The 24,318-nt window shown below is 39.3% G+C and overlaps 1 protein-coding gene and 1 long non-coding RNA gene across 5 annotated transcripts in view; one reads left to right on the top strand and one right to left on the bottom strand.

Moving 5' to 3' along the window:
- MIB1 (MIB E3 ubiquitin protein ligase 1) overlaps positions 1-24,318 on the top strand; it is a 101,723-nt gene that overhangs the window by 38,516 nt on the left and 38,889 nt on the right. For all 3 annotated transcript variants that reach the window (XM_074987339.1, XM_074987341.1, XM_074987340.1), the window contains exons 12-13: positions 873-1,024; positions 24,113-24,245. In XM_074987339.1, the coding sequence (XP_074843440.1) occupies positions 873-1,024; positions 24,113-24,245 (285 nt within the window). The remainder of the gene's footprint in view (positions 1-872; positions 1,025-24,112; positions 24,246-24,318) is intronic.
- LOC142009376 (uncharacterized) lies at positions 7,171-13,555 on the bottom strand. 2 transcript variants are annotated; one of them, XR_012644447.1, is made up of 3 exons: positions 12,865-13,505; positions 11,369-11,627; positions 7,171-9,254 (listed from the first exon to the last, which is right to left on the bottom strand). It is a non-coding gene; the product is annotated as an uncharacterized LOC142009376 (long non-coding RNA). The 2 variants fall into 2 exon arrangements; XR_012644446.1 differs by lacking the exon at positions 7,171-9,254 and having other exon boundaries at positions 11,247-11,627; positions 12,865-13,555.

Below are 24,318 nucleotides of genomic sequence, written 5' to 3'. Positions count from 1 at the left end.
ATGTCTCAGTCATTGCAACATACTTTTCTTTAGCATTGTTAACTCATTCTTGCCGCAGTCATATCTATGCCAAATGCTGCAGAGATCTTTCTCCTATTGCATTGCTTTGACATGATGCCTGTCTTTGCATCCCTCCACTGGCTCCCTTTTCTCTGTTGTTTCATTTTGAGGCCCTTCATGTCCTGTCTTCATCCTACCTGTAATCTGTCATTCACTATCAAAATGCTAGCTCTCTCTTCTGCTGGGCCAATAATTCCAGCTTCAATCACCCACTTGTGAATTTTTCAGAAAAGTGCCTTTATGCTGTCTCTCATGCTGTCTCTCACTTCTGGCGCAGGAGCTTCCCATAACATTGGCAAAGCGACTGCCTCCAAATTCCTCCCTAAAATGTCTTCTGCTGTGATGCCTCCATAAAGCTGAATAAATTGGGCCACTGGTGTGCTGAGAGTTACCTATCATGCTAATTAGTGTTTTCTCATTGTTTTCTTCTGCTTCCCCATCTGTCTTATATTTAGATTGAATAACTGAGGCAGTAGTAGTATTTGTGTGGTGCCTAGTAATATGGTGTCTTGGTTCATGGCTGGGGCTCCTGGGTGCTTTGGTAACACAGTGAATAAATACATATACGTTAACTTTTCCTTCAGACTTCTTCATTCTGTGATAAAACTTCACAAAAATATTTTAACCTATAAGTTGTGTTAAGTGTGCAGACTGGACTGAAGTTAAAGTTAAAAGTACTGGAAAATGGCATTAAAAGTTATCTTGCATTTGCATCTTATTAGTTTCTATAGTAACATGAGACATTTTTTGACATAAATTTCTTTATAAAGTAAATAAATATGGAAGCTGAAGAAAATAATTTCTGCTTTTAGGATTCTGAAGGTGATACTCCACTCCATGATGCAATAAGTAAAAAACGTGATGACATCCTGGCTGTACTGTTAGAAGCTGGGGCAGATGTTACTATTACGAACAACAATGGATTTAATGCTCTCCATCATGCTGCACTAAGAGGAAATCCCAGGTAAAGTCTTTGTGTCTTTAGTGTTTAGTTCAGGATGTTTGATTAAAGGAGGAGAAATGAGAAAAACATTTTGGTATTGCTGTAATGTTGTTTCAGTTATATTCAGATGTCTTCAAAATTCCACTGTAATGATACTTATGTCTTGATTTCTGATTCTGTTTAATGATGTGTCCTTTTCTTTAACTGGACTACCAACAGCAACTATAGTTACTACATTAATTCTGACCCCACTTTGAATTGCTCCTAACTTTTTTATGGTAGGTTCATTATGCTAAAAGATATCAAGCCAGATTTTTAGGAGTAGGAAGAAGGAAGGGTGAGAGAGTTAGGAATGTGATGTAGGGAAGGAGATGATCTCCCAATGATTTTAAAAAACGAAACGCTTTTTTGTCTACAATTATTAAACTCTTCCACAGTCAACTTTCTGGCTTCAGTTGTTCTGAAATGTTGAATGGAAAGAACTTTCCTAAGCAGAGCCATTGAATGTTTCAGTGAAAGTTTTGAGATTTTGGCATGAATAGGCTTTGAAAACTGCATTTTGCACATGAACAATAACAGACTTAATGGTGTTTTAAACTAGGTACTTTCTATCAATAACTGAAATTTCCATCGGTTTGGATTATATTAAACAGATTGACAACCCCTGGTAATTGCAGTGATGAAAACTGGGGCCTGAGGTGTAAATTTGCTCACTCCTGCTCTAAAGCACACTACCTTGAGAATATTTGTAATGCTATACTTGCTCTTGATGGTACAGGTTGCATCTCCTTGGTCCAGCACCCTGTGGACCTGAGCAGTCCCAGACGAGGGATTTTACTGGACTGGAGTGGCCAGTGCTTGGGGGTCCCCAGCTACTTCCCTGACACCCCCTGCAGCTCCCTGGTCTGGGATGCTGGCTTCAAGGTTCTGGGAGAGCTGCGTGTGCCAGCTTCCTGGCCCCGGCTGCAGTTTCCTTGTCTTGGCAGCCACGGCCCCACCATTCCCCAGCTGTCTTCCAGGCCAGCTCTCTGTAGGCCCGGTTACCTGGTCAGCTGACCAAACCAGCTTCCTGCTGTCTACCTCGCTGCTGTGGCTCCCCAGCTCCGCAATGCCTGGCTGGCTTCCCATGGGCTCCCAGCCCTGCAGTTTTCCAGCCCCACTGCTGCCCAGCTGGCTCCCCAGTCACTGGGGCTCCGCCACTCTGTACTGGCTGTCTAGTCATCGGGGCTACTGGCTTGTGCTCCACAGCTTCCCTCCTCTTGCAGGAGCTCGGCAAGGGCTCCAGCAGGGGCTCTGGCCCCGACTCTGCGCTCCAGCTGGGGGCTGTCTCCTCCCCTCCACCCCACCCCCCCGCCACCCTTTGCTGCAACAGGTCCAGCGGAGGCTCCAGTTCTGTCCCTGGCCAGGCTGCCAACCAGTGCCCCACTAATTCAGGTCCAGCCCCAATCCTGGGACTTTCTGGTCTTGCAACATCCAGGGTCATTGCTGGACCGTGGATTTTACAAGATGAGGGAGTACCAGATTTAAGAGATGGAATCTTTACAATAATTTCTTCAAAACTGTGAATTTATAATTGAATATTTATTGAAGTAGATTTGCCATTTTTGACCTCTGTGTAATAGTTCAGTCTTTAATTGTTGTTCTGTAGGAACAACTTGTTGTGTTCAATAATGGCACACTTTTTCTAAAATCTTCAGTTGTATATAATTTTAGTAAAGGCTTTGCATGGTTTAAGCTGTTTAGAAACCTTTCACTGTCTCTGCTTGTGAAGAGTTATTTATAGACAGATGGTTTTCTCCAGAGTTGTCAGTCCAGCACTTTCAGTAGTGTTAAGTTGAAATATAGTGGAAAATGTGGTGTAACTTGCATGCAAGTAAAACAGCATTTTATCATTTAATGAAGCGTTAATATTTCTATTTCATTGCTTGTTTGAGCTGAAAGGTAATGGAATTGTTTAGTAACAGAAGCTGATGGAGTTGGGTGTGAAACGATGGGTATTGCTTGGTCTATAAAACCTTTACTAATTTTTTGTGGCTAATACCTGAGATGAGAGCCATGGTTGAGTTTTAACTCTTCATTTTCATGAGTCTTTGCCTGTAATTTGCAGCGTCAATGTGGGATGAGGCACACATAATAAATACAGAACCACAGGAACATTTTTAGTTGTTTTGGATGAAATTATTCTTTAATCTATTGGAAATGTTTTGAAATATAGGAAAAATTATATATTTTTTTCGACAGCACTTGCCACTGTATAATCTAAGATAGGAAGCACTTCAAGGAGCCAATCAAGAGTTGAAGTCATTTGCCTTTCTGTCTATCAGAGTTCAAAGCCTGGGCATTTTACTAGATTAATCATTGTTCCTTGATATCTAAATAGCGCAGTAGCCCAAAATGCCACTTCTGTCTTCTACTTGCCAGGATTCCATGGCTTTTGCTTTGAGGACCCTGCTAATGACTGTGATCCGTATGTTCTTCACCACAAGATTAGGTTACTGTAGTTCCCCGTATTTAGAGTCAAGATGCCTCTTACTCATTGAGACAACTGCTTATTGGGCCACCTGAAGCTGTCATATCTTACGGGGGTGGAGGAGATTTTGGGAGCTGGAAGCCGTCTCTTCCATGATGGGACACAGTGTGGAAAAAATGAGCTCTACACTGAAAGTTATCAAAGTGTGGTGCAAATCTGTTTCATAGAAGACCTCCTGCAATAATGATTTTAAGTACAGTGATTGAAGGGAGGGAAAATATTCCATGTATAAGTGATTGACCCCTACAATGATAGTTGGATAGTATTGTGACCTGAAAAGGAAAGGGTAGATTTAGGTAGGTACTTGAGGGGCTTGTATGGCCTCTGTATAGAACTGAACACCTGCAGATTTTTTTTAAATCTCCCTTTTTTCTTAACCTATAGAAGAAATAGTTTTTTGTACTTTTTTCATGAGTGGGTGAATATTTTCCACCTTAGTATGAGAAGAAAGTGATAAAATCTCATGAGGTTTGCATTTTGGTCTGAACTTTTCATGGCTACGCTTACTCCTCTCTTGCCAGAGTGGCCAGGTGCTGTTTTGTCTGTACTACTTGAAGATTTCCATTATTAATTTGTCCATTTCATTGCCCTTCTGCCAATTGAAACTAGGTAGCTGTTAGCTTGTGTACTTTGTTCTTGGCTATTGTGCTGTGTCATATGTCAATAGCAGGCAGTCTGTAAAAGGGACTAGCTATTTAAGACTTTATAAGCCAAACCCAGGGCATGTACATTATCTGAAAGCAAGTTTGAAGCTAGTCTGTCTTTGCACCTCCTGAGTTTCCATAGTGTCATGTGAGCGCTTGATGGTTTACTAGATTAACTGTAATTTTCATGTAGTCTGAAGCTATGGATTTGTGTGGAGAATACTGCAGTAATCCAGTCTCAAGGTCACAGAGATGAGTCACAGAGATGAGTAAGTGTGAAGACCACATCACAAAAGGACCTAAACTTCTTGCTAAGTTTAGAGAGATTTAATTTACTTCAGTAGTTCTTGAATTGTACAGCAAATTTGTTATTAAAAGATCAGATGAATGATGGCAGGAGTTTTCGTGACACTTGCAGTGTGGGCATGTGGAAGCAGCTGCGTATATATTACATCTCTACCTTACCCTTCATGACATGTTACTAATCCTAGTAATAAACAGGAGGCAGACCACATTAAGAGCAGCTGTGTAAACCCTACTTGGACAATTGAGTGTGTCAGCACCTTGTCACTAGTATTGAAGACAGTTGTTCTAAAATACTTGTCATAGACATTTGATCTCAAGATTGTTCCCCACCACAACTATTGTTTTTCCCTGATACAGGAAGACGTTTAGAGATGGGATTGGATAACTAAGGACTCTAGACATTTCTATAGTAATTCTTCCATGACTAAGCCCCCATTTCCCAAAAAGACAAATTTGTCATAGTTTGTGTCATTAAAGCATTGTTTGTTTGAATAAAGCTCAAACAGTCCTTAAAAATTGGCCTCCAGTAATGGCCTCAGCACCTTTCTTCTAGAATTCATCTGCAAGCAGGGGCATGGAACTAATGCACATTGTGGCATATATATTCTGGCACCCTGAGTATGCCAGTAAGCATCATGGCTGAAACTCAAGCAAAGATAACCTCTATCCCCTCCCAGTCAATCCACAAGTTTTTTTTGTATTTCTATACAGAGTAAGTTAACAGAGGTATACTGTACCAGATGTTGTACCTTTAGCCTAACTCCATCAGAATTCCATGCAAATTTGTCACTTTGTCATTTGGTCACAGGAAACAGAGGGATACCACTGAAAATTATGGTTTAGCTATTTTGATAGCTTTTCATATTTGTCGATTATTCAGGTGAACATGGTTCAGCTTTGACATTATTAGCCTGTTATATCTAATATATTGAATTATGTTGAATTGCAAAGTTTTAATATATTGCCATTTCTGTCATTTTTACCGTGGGCTTTACTTATTTATGCCTCTTTTGTAATGCTTTGTTTTAATTAGTAATCTGAAAAACACCAAACGTTTAATTGATTTTTCAATATAGAGAAGAAAACATGAAATTAAAAAAGACAGTGGTCTATATTTTTGTTAGTTCAGATTTTTTCCCCCTCTGCATTTATCCTTCTGTTATGAAAGTTTGCTTGTGTGGGTACAGTAAGTGTATCTTAATGATCATAGATAGATTTTTGCCAGTAATCAGCATCCTAATGCTCTTCTCTTAATTAGTCTAAAAAGTAGACTTTTTACTCCCATGTGTATATGTGTAAAAGAACAATCAGAAGAGAATGACTTTTCTTGGCTTTTCTAGTAGTATGCGAAATTTATTGGACCTTTTTCAGTATGTGCCATAGGTACACTTCTTGCTTAAGGAAATTACTGAGTAAGAACAGACAATTATGTTTAAGCTAGAGGAAGAGTATAGGAATGTCATTTTTTATTTAACGAACAACCTTATTACATTTTTTGGTCTACCTAAATAGACCACATTTTTACAAATGTGAACTTCAGGCTTTTGTTAGGCTTTGTGAGCTTCAGGCATTTCCCATTAGGATTGTGAATCCCACTGGTAAAGGTTGTAAAGACATTTCCACAATTTTATTATATGTTCATCTATTACAGTAACCAAATTTTCCAGCCACCAAATAGAAACTAAAATAGGACTATTATGGGTTAATATATTTTCAAAATTACCATAACCATGGTTATATTTAACTTGTGGAAATCTGCTGTTGTTTCAGATAGTGAACAAGAGGATGTAGCTGTGAATCTCTGTTTGTCCCCTTAAGTGCAAGCATTATGATTCAGCATTTTGTTTTGTTAATTGCACTATTCTTGAAGTTTTAGTCACATCTTAAATTGAAAATTCTTTTTGCACAGAAGGACGTAAGTAATGGCTGTACAGATGACCAGCCTTTGTTGGTTTATCCAAGGAATAATTTATCCGAGGTATAATTTACCAGTTTATCCAAGGAATAATTCAGAATTTTAGCTTGTTATAATTAAGCTTTAAGTGGAATGGGTTATGAATGTCTGACAGAAGGATAAACTTCTCAAATTATTTTCTTTAATGTATGGCACATATTCAGCTGCAGAGACAAACTGGTTCATAAACCAATACTTACTATTTTGGAAATTTATACATGTTTGTAAAATGAAGTTGGAAATCAGTTTTGGTATTTGTTTTGGGTGAATCCATGTTATACAGTAAACTCGTTCATATCCAGCATTCTATTATCCAGAACTCTCAAATAACTGTCATTTTAACCATAAGTAAATTTTAGTTGCATTTTCCGTAAGTACGGTGTAGTGAAAGTAAATACAAATAAATACAACAAATACAGTATAAGGTTACAGTGTACAATACTGCTGTTGGTAAACAAAGTACTCTGCATATATTTTTTTCGTAATATCTAATCCTGTTTTTCTTTAGTGTTATGCATGCTACGTATGCATCTCTATCATCATGAGTATCCGGCAACCTCCCGGTCCCAGGGCTGCCAGATATGAAAGAGTTTACTGTACTGACACTGCAGCTAAAGAAAGTGGTTTTCACCTCTGTACACCCCTTTTCACCTGCTCATAGCCACAGGAACGGAGCTGCTGTGAGCCCTCCCAGCCCCGCTGCCAGGGCCCCAACTCATCCCCCAAGCCCTCCCCTACTTATGTGACATTCAAGGTGTGCAAGGGTTGCGTGGAACACAACCCTTGTGTACTTCGAGGGATTACTATAGTTAAAAAAAAAAAATACCTATGAAGCAGAGTAAATAAGATGGTAGAGTACATTTTCCTCTCTTGTCTTCTCTTTTTATGTGTTTTTAAAGAGGAAAAGAACATGAAGAAAAAACTAAAAAGCAATATATCACTGAACAGTCAGTTTATTTGAATGCCCCATTATTTTCTTATAGAAATTACCATTGGCTTCATTTTTCATGAAATAAGAACAAAGTGAAACACATAATTCCACAAGTAATTGTTTATCTAGAAATACAGCCTCTGGGACATCTTGAAGTATAATCGTATGCCATGCTTTCACTGTTAACTGTTTGTACACTTAATTTGTGTAGAATAGGTGACGCATATTTAAAGTTCCTATTATACGCTTGTTAAATCCACTACTGAAAATATTTGATGTCCTGTAGTGATCAATCCATAGCTACAGCTGGTTGAAGGGGACCAAATCCATTGAACAGGTGATTTGGTTCCATTTTACCAGCTTTAGCAAAGCATTGGAGTGCAGAAAAGCTGTAACTTTTTATAACAAAACAGCTAAGTTTTACTGTACACATAACAGTTTGAAGATACATGGATTTTTTTCAGCTATAATTGTTATACCTATTGACACTTTGCTTTTAAGTTTTAAAATAATTGAAGATTTAATTTGTCATTTTTTATTTGGTGGGAGGGCAGGAAGGAAAGATTAACCCAAGATGCGTTACACAATATACTCATCTGTTCTCTCTTTTTTTAGGATTGTTAGACAGTGCATAACTGTAGACTAGCCGCCTGTCGAAGTTCAGTGGTAGCATTAACCATTTTTCCTTTTGATTGTTTATTCTAAAACAGTATTCTGGATTTTTCTTTAGGGTGACTTACATTTATTCCTTTGTCTCATTAAATTAAATTGCCCTGGAGAAAAGCAACAGTTCTTCTCCCACCCCTCCACATTTATATCTTGCTGCTGCATTAGTACAATAGTTGATTTAGCACAAATAATAACTTAGGTTGTGGAAAGAGGAGTATCATAGCCTTTCTCTTATAAAAGTCAAGTGCTTTAAACTATTTTCCATACATTCCTGATTTAGTGTGCACTGTAGAAATTTCAATATATATAATTATCATAAGAGGGTCCTCCCCCCGCCCCGTTTACACATGCTTTCTCTTTCTGTACAGACACCTGATGTTAGCAGTCTGGAATTTTCTTTTATTTAAAGCGATGCTGTTGGGCCCTTTGAAATTGAAGGTTCCTTAAAACACAACATATCTTTTATGAGTAGAGTTAAACATGCTATATTTCATGCATTTTCTAAAAGACAGTTTGTTCTGATAAACTGCAAAAAGATGACTAAATAGACAGATATTGCATTTGAAGGCCTGTGATTATTTTTAAGCTTTGCTAGGGAGATACTGCTTCAAACCATGCATTAATGTTCCTGTCGAGTGTTGTTTCATCTGTTTCTTGTGAAATCTGGTGATGAAATTTATGTAAATATGTTCTTTATGCCATCTATCCTAATAGAAACATGGCAGGTATGTCACTTGGTCTTAAGCATTAAAGACAGTTATAAAAGTGGCTTCTATTTTTATCAGTTATACAGGAGCTGTTTTACAGGTCCAGCTGCTCAAGTATGCTTTTGGATGGCAATACTGTTTCATGTACTGGCCATATCGGGGCAAAAAAAGGCCATGGAAAACAGCAGTGCAGCATTTGAGAATGTCAGCATCTGTTATCCCTGTCAGTCACACAGTTGAAATATTTGAGTTACAACAGTGTCAGCAGATGCCCAGAGTTCAGCATGTGCTCAGTTAAAATTGAACAGCTGATCTAAGTGATGGATGTTTTTAGAGTGACTGAGAATATTCTTAGATCTGTGCTAACATGAGCTAGCAAGAAGCAATGTCAATATATAATTTTACCTTTTATATATCTTTGAGGACTACCATTATGTTTCATAGTAGAAGTGCTGTCTTATTATAGCGTAGCAAGAGAGAATTCAGCATCAGTGGCTCAGTATAAAGAACCTGTCAAAATAAAATTCATCCTTAGTAAAATTAGTCCGATATTCCGACTCAGGGTCAAACCAATTGCTGGCGTAAGAAGGAAAGCTGCAAAGAAGTAAATGAACTTGTGTCCTCTTACTCCAATAGTGAGTTTGGCTTTCTGTAAATCTGTCAGTTACAGGCTTAGATACTAAACAGCAATATGATTTCCAGTAGAATTGCTATAATTTAGCCTTTTTTCCTCTATAAACCTGCTTGTAATTTGGAGGTTGGAGTTGTGTGCAGGCTATATTCCAAGGTATCTGTTCAAACTTTCAGATTAGTTTATTAAAATTCAAAAGACAGCAGTTATCTCCTTATAAAAGTTTGATTCCTTTTTTGCCCAAATGTAATCCTACAGTTCTAGCTAAGTACTTTTTTTTAAAGGCTGGTGAAACCTAGTTTTTGTATTTTGTAGGGATTAAAATATGTTGCCTTTTAAAAAAAAATGATGTATTTATCCAGTATGCTAATGTTTTTGAAGGCATAGTTATCCTTTGAGGCTCTTACATTTGGGATTTTCCTTTGTGACACAAAAAGTGATCCCAGAATTTAAAAAATATTAAAATAAATTGAGTGGACTCAGAATCTTTAATCTGGGCCACTTGTGCCTGTTATGACAAGCATATATAATATTCAATGATTATTATATGAACTCTTCCATAATAGTCATACATAGATCAATAGGTGCAATCATTATTTAAGAAGTATTTCGTGTTAAACAATTTCAGTAAGAACCTGAATATATTCATGTGTTTTAATTAACATTAATTTTAGAAATAAATTCCAAACAACTTTTGATGGCTTTGGCTTTCTCTTATTTCCATATAGATTTTACAATTATAGTTTACAAAACATAGAGGTATCATAATTGAAAAATGAGATTTTAGGTGAAGAATTGAAGGAACTGCAATATAATTTGGATAATTTCATGTAACTCAGAATTGCTTCACAAAAGTTTTGTTAAAATTAGAGTACGTTTTTCAAAAAAAAAACAAAAAACCAGGAATACTGTGTTTTCTGTCATGCCCTCTGTTTTCATTTTGGAAACTGTCATAGCCTTAATTCTCTGACTGGCAGCTGTGGCCTAGAAATCTGTTCGTTGTCACTTTACATTCATGAACCTGACACTGCAGATTATTCCATCCAAGCTCTTAGTGAGTTTAATAAGGTTGATTTGGAGAAAAATCAAACTCATGTCTCTAAAATATCAGATTTTGTATCTGGTAATCTAAATTTATTTTTAAAACATTTTTTTCTCATCTGCTTTCTAAATCAAAGGCTAACTGCCAAGCATTTTCTTACAACAGTGTTAATTATTACTACCCGTGGTGTTTATGCAAACTTCATTTTGGAATCAGTGTGTGGTTTGCACACTTAAGATTTTTTAAATCACATTTATTTCTCATTAAAAAGTCTTAAAATCTATTCAGCTCAAGTTAGGGTGTAAAAGATTATTCTGAATGCAAAACTAATTAACAATCCCAGACTGGCTATAGCTTTTATCCAGTGTGTTCTAGTGTGACTGTTTGCATTTTCAAACTTGTATTTTGAAATGATTAAAGTTTTGTTCACAACTTATCTACAACCAATAAGTTATATTACTTTGACAGTAGCAAGTGTCATCTGACCCTTATCAAGTTAATTTGCCACATGAAAGTCATTCAAACAGTAGGATGCCTGTTCCTCCCAGCTGCAGTTTAGTTTCCTCATACGGGTCGTTCAGTGCCTGCCAAAAATACATACTTCTTTACATTCCATAGCATTGTATGTTCATATGGGTACATAAAGAAGTATGTACTCTGGGCAGGAATACACATAGTTGATCAGCTTATCTGTCAAATGAATCTAAAAGTAGTTTGCTTTTTCATTCCTTTTCTTGTTAGAAGATGCAAAATGCAAGTTGTTTCTTTGAAAGAACAATCTTATGATAAACTTGTTATAAACTAAAAAACAGTCATGTAGGACATTAAAGACTAACAAAATAATTTATTAGGTGATGAGCTTTTATGGGACAGACCCACTTCAGATCTGGAAATTCTGAATTCTAATTAATTAGCCTTTTTACTAAGACTGAACTGTACAATTCAGTTTACCTGCCAAGCAACTTAAAGCATATTACAGTTCCATGTTCTGTGATGACATAGACGTTTGATGCACTTATCCAGATTTTTGTTGTCTTGTGGTGTTCATTCTGGTTGGCCAGTTTTGAAGGTAGAGATGCCATTGAGTACTTCCCTGGAATGGATTATTGTAGTCCACCATAAGAAGTTCAGTTTTCTTTGAGTCTTCTGCCAGATTTCCATGCTGGTGTGTAGTTTGCATCTAGCATCCTGAAGGGAAGTATAAACTCATCTAATATGATGGAAGGAAATAACCTTAAGCCCCTTTTCCACCTCAAAAAGTCCTGACAAACCTCCCTCTCCCCTGGTCTAGTATCTCTTTCTAGTGCAGATCCAGATCTAAAAACAAAAAGCCCCACACACCAAACTCCCACAATGCTGATGATCATGCTGACTGAAAAGATGATGACGCTGAATTTTTTTAAAAAAACTATTGTGGCAGGATTTGGGCTTTTAGCAGGCCAGAGGTCACATGTGAGAGCCAGTGCTTATTCAGCACTTCTGGAATAGGGTTTTTTGAGTTTGTTAGTCACTCACCTGCTTCAGTCGCAGAATCTTTTTCAGGCTGGTAATATCAGTGGCAGTTTACTTAAATGTTAAATGTTCACCTGTTTAAATTGAAATTTATCCCTGTTCTTCACATTCTAGCATGTGGTGTAGAGGTACATGAGCAGCTTTTGATGACTGTTAAAGTGTACTGGCAGGCTGTGACTTATAAAGAGCTGCCAGAGGAAGATGGATTGCCTAATCTATAGCTGGTAGTTTTTTTTGCTTTTATTTCAGAGTTGGTTTCCATTACTGCAAGAATACATTTTGGCCTTCCAGTGTTAGAAATACTAATTAGAGATATACTTAAAAATTAGTAAATGTAATAGCTCAGAAAAGGGGAGAGCAGTAGAAGTAAAAATTTCCGCAGCCCTTGACAAAAAGCTAGTGCAGCTGATAGAGAGCAAATCGGAGTGTGGCAGCAGCTAGCACAGTTACAAGGAAAAACAGCAATGCAGCATTAGAATTACAGCATGCACGTTTTGGTTTTAAAGTACGTTTTCATGTACATCTAAGGTAGACCACTTGAAAAAATGACATATATTCTGGAGCTGAGTGTTGATTTGCTGTTCTATTGATTGTTTTTAAGTAATAGTTTTTAAGCTGTTTGTGTGATTTGTAAGGTAAGATGATGCTTTTTACTAACTTATGTTATTTTTATTTTTAGAAATTGCATGGCAATACACTATCAGAGCATATCTGACAAAATAATCTGTGAAAAGTCTGCTATAAAAGTTGTACCAGAGTTTTTGCTAAGCCTTTACAAATGCTTGGTACTTGAAGACACTGAAATAATGCTGTCCAGAATAATATATTAGTAAAACAGTAAAAGCAATCTAGTTAGTTAAATAGTTAAACATGCAGACAGTCATAGGTATCCTTTAAATGTGCAGAATAACACAGGCCTCCTGGTGTTCTATTACCTGTAAGCTTAGTGTCATGCAGCAGTTGCAGTTGGAAGAGAGGTAATGACCTAGAGAGATACATCAGCAGCAGCCATATCATCCTGAGTGTTCGTCTGATTCAGCTCTTCATTACGTGCGAGGGAGGGTGGGGGTAGTGTACCATACCACCTTAAAACAGATAAAACTTCAAAGAAAAATTGCATGAATAATGAAGCTTACTTGGTGCTGCTACCTCTCTTGGAATGGTTAAGATATGTATGACGTTGCATAGAAATTAATACCTTGTGTCTGCTAGGTTAAGAATTAAGTGTCCAAGGAAAGATGTTAGGAAGCTTAGGGAAGGTAATTTCAGCCCATTGGCAGATGATGATAATCAGAGAAAAAGTTGGAGTGACCGAAAAAGAGGGATTTCTTCTAGCTTCATAGATATTGCACGTGATCTGTTCTTGCTTGAGGTTGTTTCCAGGCTTATCTGTAGGCAGATCTCTTTTGAAGCTACTTCCATTTTCCAGAGGTCAAATCTGTTAGTGAGGTCAGGGATCCCACATGCAGACTATAGAAGACACTAATAACTGTATTTCCAACTCGGAGAGCATGAGCAAAACTGTTACAGCTTTATAGGCAGCTAAGCATTTGAAACATGCACTCCCAGGCAAACAGGCTCTCTTGTGCCTCTCTCTTCCCTGACCATATTTAGTCAACCATTGCAAAAAATAGTCTCTCAGCTGTCGATTGTCGATCCAGAATGTGAGGGAGCCTCTATCTTGCTCTCTGCTCATTGATTATTCATCCTGCTCTCCCAACACTGCTTAGCCATTTGTCCTGTTATTTTGCACTGCCAAATAAAGCCGTCTCTCATGTTTCCACTTACATTTCCCAGCTTTTCACTGAGCTTGCACTGCTGCTAGTAAAGTCTGATGCGGCTGTCACTTTACTTAGAAACACTGCGGAGCAGTTAAAAAAAAAACAACAAGCTCTGGTAGTAGCAAGACAGGGTCTTCAGGAAGATATGAAAAAATAAATGTCTCTCTGCTGCCCCAAAAATTGTGTAACCTATTTCTTGATCAGTGAAAAATATTATGAATAATAGGTTTTTTGGCCTCTGGCCTAAGTGGCCCTGTAATTTAATTATATATCTAGTTTTAAGTGTATATTAAATTTTATTTGACATAAAAGTTTTTTGCTATTTGTTCTAAGCAAAATCAGAAGCTGTTTGGGAAATGGAAATATTTTTGTTTTATGAATAAAGAACGGATCATTCTGTAGTGTGTTTATAATGCTAATCTTCTTAAATTTGCTTTTCTTAAAAATACTACTAACATAAGCAGAGTGACAGTATTTTGGAAAAATTCCTGAAATGTTTCTTGGGAAAGACATTTTAAAAATATTAATTTTGCAGATTTTATTTGCATTCATATGTACTATCTTCTGACAAATACGGTAGCTATACTACTTTCAGAATCTGAAAACTAATTGTTTAATTTTAATATGGAATAGCTTATTTGCTGCAGAAAAGAATAGCCAGGAGTAACTGCTGCCAATCTTAATTTAAGTACCACAAGGAATAGTAAATAAAACCAAAGTAATTCAGTCAATACTTCCAGTGTCTTTCTAGACAAGAATCCCTTTGGAAGAATTTGCTTTGTGATTCTTTGGGAAACATCTGTATGTGCTCAGGGCATCATAAATGCATTTGCCAGTAGGGAGAAGAAGAGTCAGCGCCAAATATAGGTTGAACCTCTCTAATCTGGCTTCCCCAGGACCTGTCCAGTGCCGAATGAGAACATTTGTCGGACCACAGAAGGTCAATATCGTGTAGCAGCATTACCAACACCTTTGCTGCTTACTGGGCTCTGAGAAGACTTTTAGGGATAAATTACAGCTAAATAACTGTACAAAACATGGAGAGTCAGGATTGGAGGCTGGAAACAAACTTTATGGGACCATGGGAAATTTGGCCAAAGCCATGATAAATGGTCATCCAGCTAATTAAAGTGATTTTGGATTATGAATGTTCCAGAATGAGTGTGCCGGGTTAGAGAGTTTCAACCTGTATAACCAATGAGTTCAGTGTTTAGGATTAAATCTAGTCCCTTAAATATAAGAAATCACTCCACCATGACCTCATTCTGATGTAGGTTAAGTTTTACTTTTAATAAATTAAGTTACACTATTTTCAGGATGTGTAACGGTTGAGTTGCAAAATATTAACTGGCTGTTTTTGAGATCCTCCTCTTACCTTGCTCCTCTGCATTTGAATTCAATCAATTTGAATTCATCATATTGTTCAGCAATGTTCTATTCCACAGCTGAGGTTTCAAATGAGATTTTTTCTTTATAAACTGAGTGTCTTTCCCCTCACCTGTTTCAAAATCCATGTCCGCGCTGGTTTCAGTTAGTAGATTAGATTTAGGGCTAATGTATGATATTTCTTCCCAATTTGAACTAAATGGCATTCTTAAAAAATAACACCCTAAACAAATGTATCCTAAAAGTGGTTTGAAAAAACTTGCACACAATAAAAAAGAGGGACACTAGATTTAATCATGTTCCTTAAGGATAGACGTTAAAGTGTAAATAAATTATTAGGAAGGTTTGTCATTGGTGAAAGAGAATTTTCTCCTACTCTATTTTATTTTAGAACGTTAAAAAGAGATGAAGGATGCCTTTGGTAAAGCATGTGGCTTTGACTCGGAGTGTCTTCCAGTTTCACTCTGACTTTGTGGTGCTGTATGCATGCCTAGTCTTTTCTTGGGTTCAACAGGTGGTATGCTGACATTACTGTTACAGCCTACTATGATCATATTCAGTGGTCAAGGTCTAAGTGGCAGCTCTCAGATATAGGACAGTGTGTCTTCATATCAAACTCTTTGAACTCAGAGCAGGCAGGAATATGTGTGCTCATTTCCTTCTACTGATCAGAGGCATACACACAAATATTGTGACAGACAATATAGCATGCATGCACTGTATAAATCATCCAAGGAACACCAGATCACCTTCTGCGATGCAGAAACACTAAAGCTATGCAACTAGTGCATTTTCAAAAATTCTATATCAGCAGCCTATCTGCTGAGAGTATACAAAATGAGAGTAGACACATTCAGCTGCAAATGATGACAAGACCTCAGATGGGAAATAGACTTCATGGTATTCCATGACACATTGCGATGATAGGGAACACTAACGATAACTGGCTTGTCCACTACTTCCCAGAACAAGAAATGTTCATGGTACAACTCCACAGTAGACATTGGCCAGCTCTCATGGGGACACACTTCTCTTCTCATAGGACAAAGGCCTTTTTTTATGCCTTCCCCTTTTCCCTCTGTTTCTGAAGGTCTTGTTGAAAATGAAAGAGATAGCAGTCTTCATGCTGATTGCTCCCATCTGGACAATAGACATTACTTGTCACAACTGGCATGGTGTCATCCAATAACTCAGTATGCTCCTTACTCCTTGCAGAATGAGGAACACACTCTGCATCTCATTCTGTGGCTATTATGGATCAAAACCTGGCTTCTTTATGGTTCCACCACATAGAAATGTTCTGCTCTAAGGAAGTACATGAAGTGTTATTTCACAGCAGCAAGTGGTAATAGTAGCATCCTTCAGTCTACGTAGACTATGGATCGTGCCCTTCGTAGTTCCGTTTGGCATCCTCGTTTGCAGCATCGGCTGTGACTGTGAAGACCCACACGAGAGTGACAGTCCTTGCTGCATCTGTTGCATATGTAATGGGTGTCTGGCAGGTCGTTGCTGTGCTTTCTGTGGGCTCGTTTCTCCTTTGCTAGCTGTCTGATCCTCAACTCACCCTTCTGAAGGCCCTTGTATAGTTCCTGCTTCCATCTGCTGCTATCGTCTGCCAGCTCCTCCCAGCTTTCTGGCTTGATGTCTACTTCCCTGAGGTCTCTCTTGCAAACATCTTTGTAGCGCAGCTGGGGGCGTCCGGGAGGTCTTTTGCCAGAGGCTAGCTTGCCATACAGGATGTCTTTTGGGATCCTTCCATCATTCATCCTGTGGACGTGGCCAAACCAGCGGAGCCACTGCTGCCTGAGGAGGGTGTGCATAGTTGGGATTCCAGCTTGCTCAAGGACAGTAGTGTTGGACACTCTGTCCTTCCACGATATTCCAAGGATGCGCCTTGGTTGAAGGCCTTGGTTAGGTTGATGAAGGCAATATAGAGTGGCTTCCTCTGCTCCCTGCATTTCTCCTGCAGCTGCCTCAGAGAGAAGACCATGTCGACAGTAGACCTCTCTGCGCGGAATCCGCACTGCGATTCGGGGTACACCCTCTCAGCAATCTTCTGGAGTCTGCCGAGGATGACACGAGCGAACAGTTTACCAGTGATGCTTAGGAGGGAGATTCCATGGTAATTGTTGCAGTCGCTTCTGTCTCCTTTGTTCTTATACAAGATTATGAGGTTAATGTTGCACATGTCCTGTGGAACCTCTCCCTCTCTCCAGCACAGGCACAGTAGCTCATGTAGGGGTTCCAGGAGAGTGTCTGTGGCACACTTGATTACCTCTGGTGGTATACCATCCTGGCCCGGGGGCTTTCCTACTGCAGTGTTGTCGATGGCTTTCTTCAGTTCATCCACAGTTGGTTCCTGGTCCAGTTCGTCCATTACTGGTAGGAGTTCAGTGGCATCGAGGGCTGAGTTGACCACAATGTTCTCGCGTGAGTACAGCTCAGAGTAGCGCTCAACCCAGCACTCCATCTGTTTGGCTTTGTCAGTGGTGACTTCACCAGATTTGGATTTCAGAGGTGCCATCTTGTTCTGGGTGGGTCCTAATGCCTTCTTGATGCTCTTGTACATTCCCCTGAGGTTACCAAAGTCAGCACTGGTCTGGATGCTGCTGCATAGCTCGAGCCAGTAGTTGTTGGCACAGGGCCTGGCCGTCTGCTGTACTATTTTTCTGGCTGCTCTGAGCGCTTGCAGGGTATTCTGGCTTGGCGAATGTTTGTACTCCAGGAGCGCAGCGCACTTTTTTTTGATGGCTGGAATCATCTCATCAGAGTTAGCTTCGAACCAGTCATTTGTGTTTCTAGCTCTTCTTCCAAACACCGACAAGGCCGTGTTGTACATTGTATCCCTCAGATGCTGCCACCTGGATGTCACATCGGCACCCCCAGGGTTGCTGCACAGATTCTCCTCGAGGGTCGCTCTGAACTTTTCAGCTCTCTCTGAGTTAGCCATCTTTCTGGCATCAGTGTGGGGCCTTCCAGTTGGTTTAGAGCGGTGCAGCTTCTTGGGAATCACCCAAGCAAAGCTGCTGTCTATCATACTGACCTACAGAAATGGACAGACTTCAGATGTGGGTGCCATTCCGCAAGAATTACGCTGAATATGGCCCCTCTACCAATAGTCTTAGACTGGTAGAGCAACGAGGGGTCCTGTGGCACCTTATAGACTAGCAGAAATGTATGAGCATAAGCCTTTGTGGGCAAAGACCTGCTTCGTCAGATGCCCACGAAAGTGTATGCTCATACATTGTTAGTATATAAGGTGCCACAGGATCCCTCATTGCTTTTGCAGATCCAGACTCACGGCTACCCCTCTGACACTTAGACTGTTAGCTGATTCTTAAGAAATCAGGAGTCAAAATTTCTGTCTTCATTGAAAGGCAAGTTAATAAACATGATGCCCTGAGTTCAGAGGCTTTTAACCAACAGGTAGAAGGGTATTCACTTTCGTCACACCCAACTGCAAAGAGGTGCTTTTAAAGGCATAGAGAACCTGCCTCCCCAATCCAGATATCCTACCCCACAGTGGAACCTAAATATAATCAAACCTGTTGAACCTCGTGTTCATTAACTCGCCTTTCAATGAAGACAGCGTCTGATCACTATCACATCAGCAAGAGGGGTGAGGAAGAGACTGGCTCTGATGGCACATGTCCCCTATGTTACAGTATTCTTTCCTGACGAATTCACGGTCATACTACACCTAAAGTTTATCTCTAGTATGATTCTTGCTTTTCACATTGATCAACTCTTTCATTCGCTAATCTTTAATCCCAGACTTCACCAAGGTCATAGGAAGGCCATTCTGCCTACGCTTCACATAAGGAGAGACTTGGCTTTTTATTTGCACAGGACAAAGTCTTCCAGGAAATGTCCTACATTCTTCTTCTCCCTTGCAGATGGGCCTAACAGCAGAACAGTTTCAGCTCAGAGACTTTCTGAAAGGGTCTTGAACTGTATCAAACTGTTAACAGATTCTCTATGTAGTACCTCCATTTGAATTCTTACCACTTTACAAGATTGATTTCTTCATTGGTCACCTTGTTCAAGGGTGGTCCCCATATCAGAAATATGTGGAGCAGCTATTTGGGGATCTGCATGCATCTCACAAGTATTATTATCCATAAAAGACCCAACTCTGAAGGCCCAGCCTCCTGTGGGGGACATGGCCTGGGAGTGGCCTACGCTGGAGCACTCAGACATCACTACTTGAATAATAAATAATTCATCTTGTGCAGTAAAAAAGGTTCTTTAAGATACACCCCTCTAAGGTACTCTACAGTTTCCTTCACTGTACTTCAGAGTTCTCATCGTAAACTCCATGGCAGAGAAAGAACTGAAGAAAGTTTGCCCATGAAATCCTAATGAGGGGGGAGAGACAATTACTGCTACTAAAACTTGGTCGGCAGTGCACGGACACAAATACCTACAGGGGAGCACTCCTAAGGGGACACATCTTGAACGACTATTATTATTCATAAGGAGAATCAGTTGCTTCCAAATTTAATATTATTTTCATATGGCATGTTGTGCTGTTAGATTCAGCAACTGTACCACAGAGCTTAAAAAGTGTTCTCAACAGTAGCTCGTTTAAACATTTCCTGGGGAGCGTGATGACCCAATACAATAATTTGTGCAGAATTTGAAGAAAAGTATGGCACCTAGCCTTTGTGGTTTAAAGATCATTTGCAAAGTGTATGTCAGCGTCAGACTGTCTTGCTGTGATTTCAAACACCTCTTGTTTCTATGCTGCTGCTTAGTGGCAGTTGAATTAACTAATGGGAGTCTTGCAGATTTGCTTGTTGCTATTGGGAAGGGCTCTCTGCTGCAACAGTTACAGTTACGGGGCTAAGCAGGTGCAGGAAAATGAAGCTGGGCTGGAGAAGGTCCAACAAAGATACTTACTTGTTCTTTATTGGGAGTAGGATATGAGTAGGAGGGAAGAATAAAGATAAAGGGTAAATTCTGGATTTCCAGATCTGAATAAATGACTATCCTACAAAAGCTCAACATCTAATAAATCGTTTTGTTAGTCTTTACTAACCACATGACTGTTCTTTAATTCTCCATAGGTTCTTTTAGCATTCTCATTGCTATAGCGTCTGAGCACCTTTCAGCTGTTCATTAGGCAATGTGATTTGTGTTGTCTAATTCAGTCCCTGGAAAACATTGTGTGAGGAGTTGGGGAAGGGGTTGCATGGTGGTTACAGCACATACTTGTGTGTTTTGTTGAAGAAGGCATGGTTGAAGTGTGAAGAGTAGGGTAGAGTGGAGGAGGGAGTAGTGAGGATTGTGAAAGTCCCTATTGCCTGTAAAAATATGTTCCGCTATCTTGGACTTGCCTTTCAGAGAACCCATCTCTCAAACAGATTGACTTTACTGTAAAAAGTTATCTTGGACCCGAAGAGTTGTCAACCATGATGTTGTTTTAGATAGTCTTTTAGGTATGTTGGGTCCAGGGCTCTGAGTTACCTGTACTTCCTTCCTTATGAAGCCAATATATAAAGCAGAAGACAGGATTGATGTGCTTGTGGATGCCTGTGTGTGAGGATATAGACTGCAAAATTATATACTAATTGGAGTTTCCTTAGGCATGAGGGTTTCATGACCAAGTGTAATTGCACTGCTGTATTTCAGACAAAATATGAGCTACATATATACAGATGATGTAGTGAAGTCTGTTCAATAATACTTCTTAAAGAGTTACAATACTCTTACTACAGCTTCAATCTCTGTAACCTGGCACCCTTGTGACCTGATGGGTACAGAACGAGAGAATTTGCTAGGCTATTGGCGGGGGGGGCGGTGGTCAGTGTTCTCTAGCAGCATTACCAACACTTCCACTGCTTATTGGGCTGTTAGAAGACAGTTAGGGTAAAATACAGCTAAATAAGAGCACAGGATACAGAGAGCCAGAACTTCATGGGACCTCAGGGAAACTTGGCCACAACCATGATAAGTGGTTGGACTAGAGAGGTTCAATCCGTAGCATACCATGAAGTATCCTGAATAAAAACTAAACTACAGTTGACCTGTATACTCATGCTCCTTTTATATAGGAATAAGTCTCAGTCCCTACTGATACTTGCTTACTTATGTGATCACCAGATAGCTGGGATTAGGAGAAGGCTCAAGGTTTGAGTTTGGGAGCTGGATGAGGTACATACTTGCTTCTCTCTTCCTCTAGCATGGGCTAGCCAAACTGGAAGTGAGAATCACTCCAGCCCCTAAAAAAAGGAGAGGCTTATCAAGAAAGGCCAGGTAGAATTAGGGAATGGGAAAAGCAAAATGGCCAGGAAACAGTATTTCTGAGGTGATGGACCAAATACCTTTCCTGCTAAAAAGGCAAAAAGCAGGAGAAAGTAGTTGAAAGAGAACCTGAGACATATATCAGAAGCCTAGTATGAGGCAGGGCCTGCTTTGTCTGGCAAGAACAGGACGAGTGTTGTAGAAATAGGCTTTCCTAAGAAGTTCTAAGTACAGAATACTCCTGCAAATACAACCCAATATCAAGTGGTATCAGAACACCCTGATGTCAAGGATGGTACAGAAACATTCCCTATGGATAACAGAAACACACTGATTCAGCCTAAAAGATAAGTTCATATAGCAATACGTAACGGCTATGTCTACACTAAAGTGATCTGTTGACAGAAGCTGCTATTGGAAGAGATCTTTCAACACAACTTCTGTCAACAGATCGCAGCCACACATGAAAGCAGATGGCTCCGTCAATCCACTCTGCCAGCCAGACTGCCCAGCCACTCTCTTGACAGAACGTCCAACTGGAAGCATAGCAGACAGCTGCCCGGTGACCAGAAGCCATGTCTGTTAATAGAGGGCCTCTCCCCTCCCCCCCCCAGTGTCCACATGGCTTTTTTTATTGATAGTCTCTTGAAAAAGGCGTTCTGCCTCATGGGGGAGAGGCAGAAGGCTGTTGACTAAAGTTCCAAGTTCTGTTGACATTATGTCGACAGAACAGATTTTTAGTGTGGATGTTCCATGGGTTTTGTCGACAAAACCCTCTAATGTAGATGTAGCCAACTTGTTTATCTGAGGACATAAAGATATATCTCAGAGAGAGTATCTTTGGCGAGCTTGAGTGGCAGTGGAATTTCCCACCACTAACTGAGCTGGGTCCATTGTCACAGGTATACATGTCTTAGTATCCTTGTAGATTCTGCTAGGCCTTTATCAATAAATTTGGCCAAGCAACTTTGCACCTTAAGAGATCATTGGGCGATTTGCTTAAGGTCTGCGGTGCCAGCTGCCTGTGCATATGTGCACACAAACAAACATCTGACTGTAGAGCTCAGTGTGTCCTAAGTTTAAAAAAAACCCAAACCCTAAGATTAGTTTTACTCACTACCTTAATTTTTAAAAAAGTGTTGACAAAGTGCTGACACTTAGCTGCATCACTTTGTGCAATCACTGCATCCTGCAAGTTAAGAGGGGAAAGCTATGCAGTGTCAGTCTGGTGGAATGATAGCAATACATGAGCAGCAAGAAAGATTCTAATCATAACAACAGAAACAATAACAGTTTTCAAGTACATAAAAGGTTGTTGCAGCAATATGGGGGAAAAATTATTCTCTTTAATCTCTGAGGATAGGAAAAAAAAGCAATGGGTTTATATTGTAGCAAGAGGGGGTTGGATTGGACATTAGGAAAATCATTCTGTCAGGGTGGTTAACCACTGCTAAAAATTACCCAGGGCGGTTCTGGAATCTCCATTACTGGATATTTTTAAGGGCAGGTTAGACACACATCAGGGATGTGTGCAGGGGACTGGACTAAATGACCTCTCAAGGTCTCTTCCAGTCCTAAAGTTTTGTGATTCCAGAAGAGGTTGATATGGGCCAGAAATCTGATAGAGAGAACAAATGATATTCCATACTGTTGAACTGTCCTCCCTCATTGCAGTGCAGCTTCAGGTTCAAAGTTATCACTTCTAGATACATTGCCTCTAAAAACACTCATTATGGGAATACTATTACTATAGCTTAGTTATGTTAGTTTCAAATACCATTAGTGGGGTTAGAATAATCACAGTAAAGTATCAGAGAGGTAGCTGAGTTACACTATCTTCAAAAACAACAAGAAGTCCCGTGGCACTGTATGTTTCCTGCATCTGAGGAAGTGGGTCTTTGCCCACAAAAGCTTATGCTCCAAAATATCTGTTAGTCTATAATGTGTCACAGGACTTCTTGTTGTTTTTGACAGTAAAGTATGTCTCCTTCAAATACGAACCTGATTAGTTCAGTCTATGGTGACATCTGTGCATTGGAACTGCCTGGAGTCTGGTCGAGAATTGTCAAATAGAAAGTACATTTAAAAGGACACTGCTATACTGTCTCAAACTTGAACCTCCTTAAACTGCCATGAATTTCTTCACCATCTTCTATTTAGTACTGTCTACCATAACTGAGGGTATTGGTGTAGATAGACCACTAGTCTGATTATTATGAAAATATATCTGTTGTATTAATAGTCAGTCTACAATTTCAGTTGTTTGTGTACTTGTATGGGTAGTTCCCCACTTTATTTTAGAAGTTAGAATACTAATTGAGAGACACTCATTGTCCTTTTCTTAGTCATAATGAGCCTACTCCATGTCTTTAACATTTTAAACTTTAAAGTGGTATATTGCAGTGCAACTTGCTTATTTGTTACTAGGTGAAATAAGATACTAATATTTTCAATGTAATTGCAGTTTTCTTTTTAATCCTGCATAGGAAAATTAACCTGGTTCCATAACTGTTCAGATGTTTAAAGAATGCATTTTCTTGCTATTTGTTGTAGTTTATCTTTTAAGTCAAGCAGCTTAATTTGGAATTTTTATGTTTAAAGCTCTTAATATACTTTTTATACATTTCTATAATTTGCTGATTGAACTTAGTAACTGACTTGTTTATAGCTGTGATATTTATGTAAAATATATATGATTCAGTATAGTAGTCCACTTGTTATCCAACACTTTTCTGCTCATGTTTCTGTAACACTTCTATTTTTATTTCAGTGCAATGCGTGTATTGCTGTCCAAGCTACCCCGGCCGTGGATTGTGGATGAGAAGAAGGATGACGGCTACACTGCCTTACATTTGGCAGCACTCAATAATCACGTGGAAGTTGCTGAACTCTTGGTGCATCAGGTAAGGATTGAAACATGTCACATGTCTTTGATTAACCTTAGTGAAGTAGATGCCTGCCAAACCAACTAGGATA

Source organism: Carettochelys insculpta, chromosome 2 (assembly GCF_033958435.1).
Source record: "Carettochelys insculpta isolate YL-2023 chromosome 2, ASM3395843v1, whole genome shotgun sequence".
Classification (NCBI taxonomy): domain Eukaryota; kingdom Metazoa; phylum Chordata; order Testudines; family Carettochelyidae; genus Carettochelys; species Carettochelys insculpta.
Note: the sequence above shows the minus strand (reverse complement) of the source record. Positions and strands in the feature narration are given on the sequence as shown.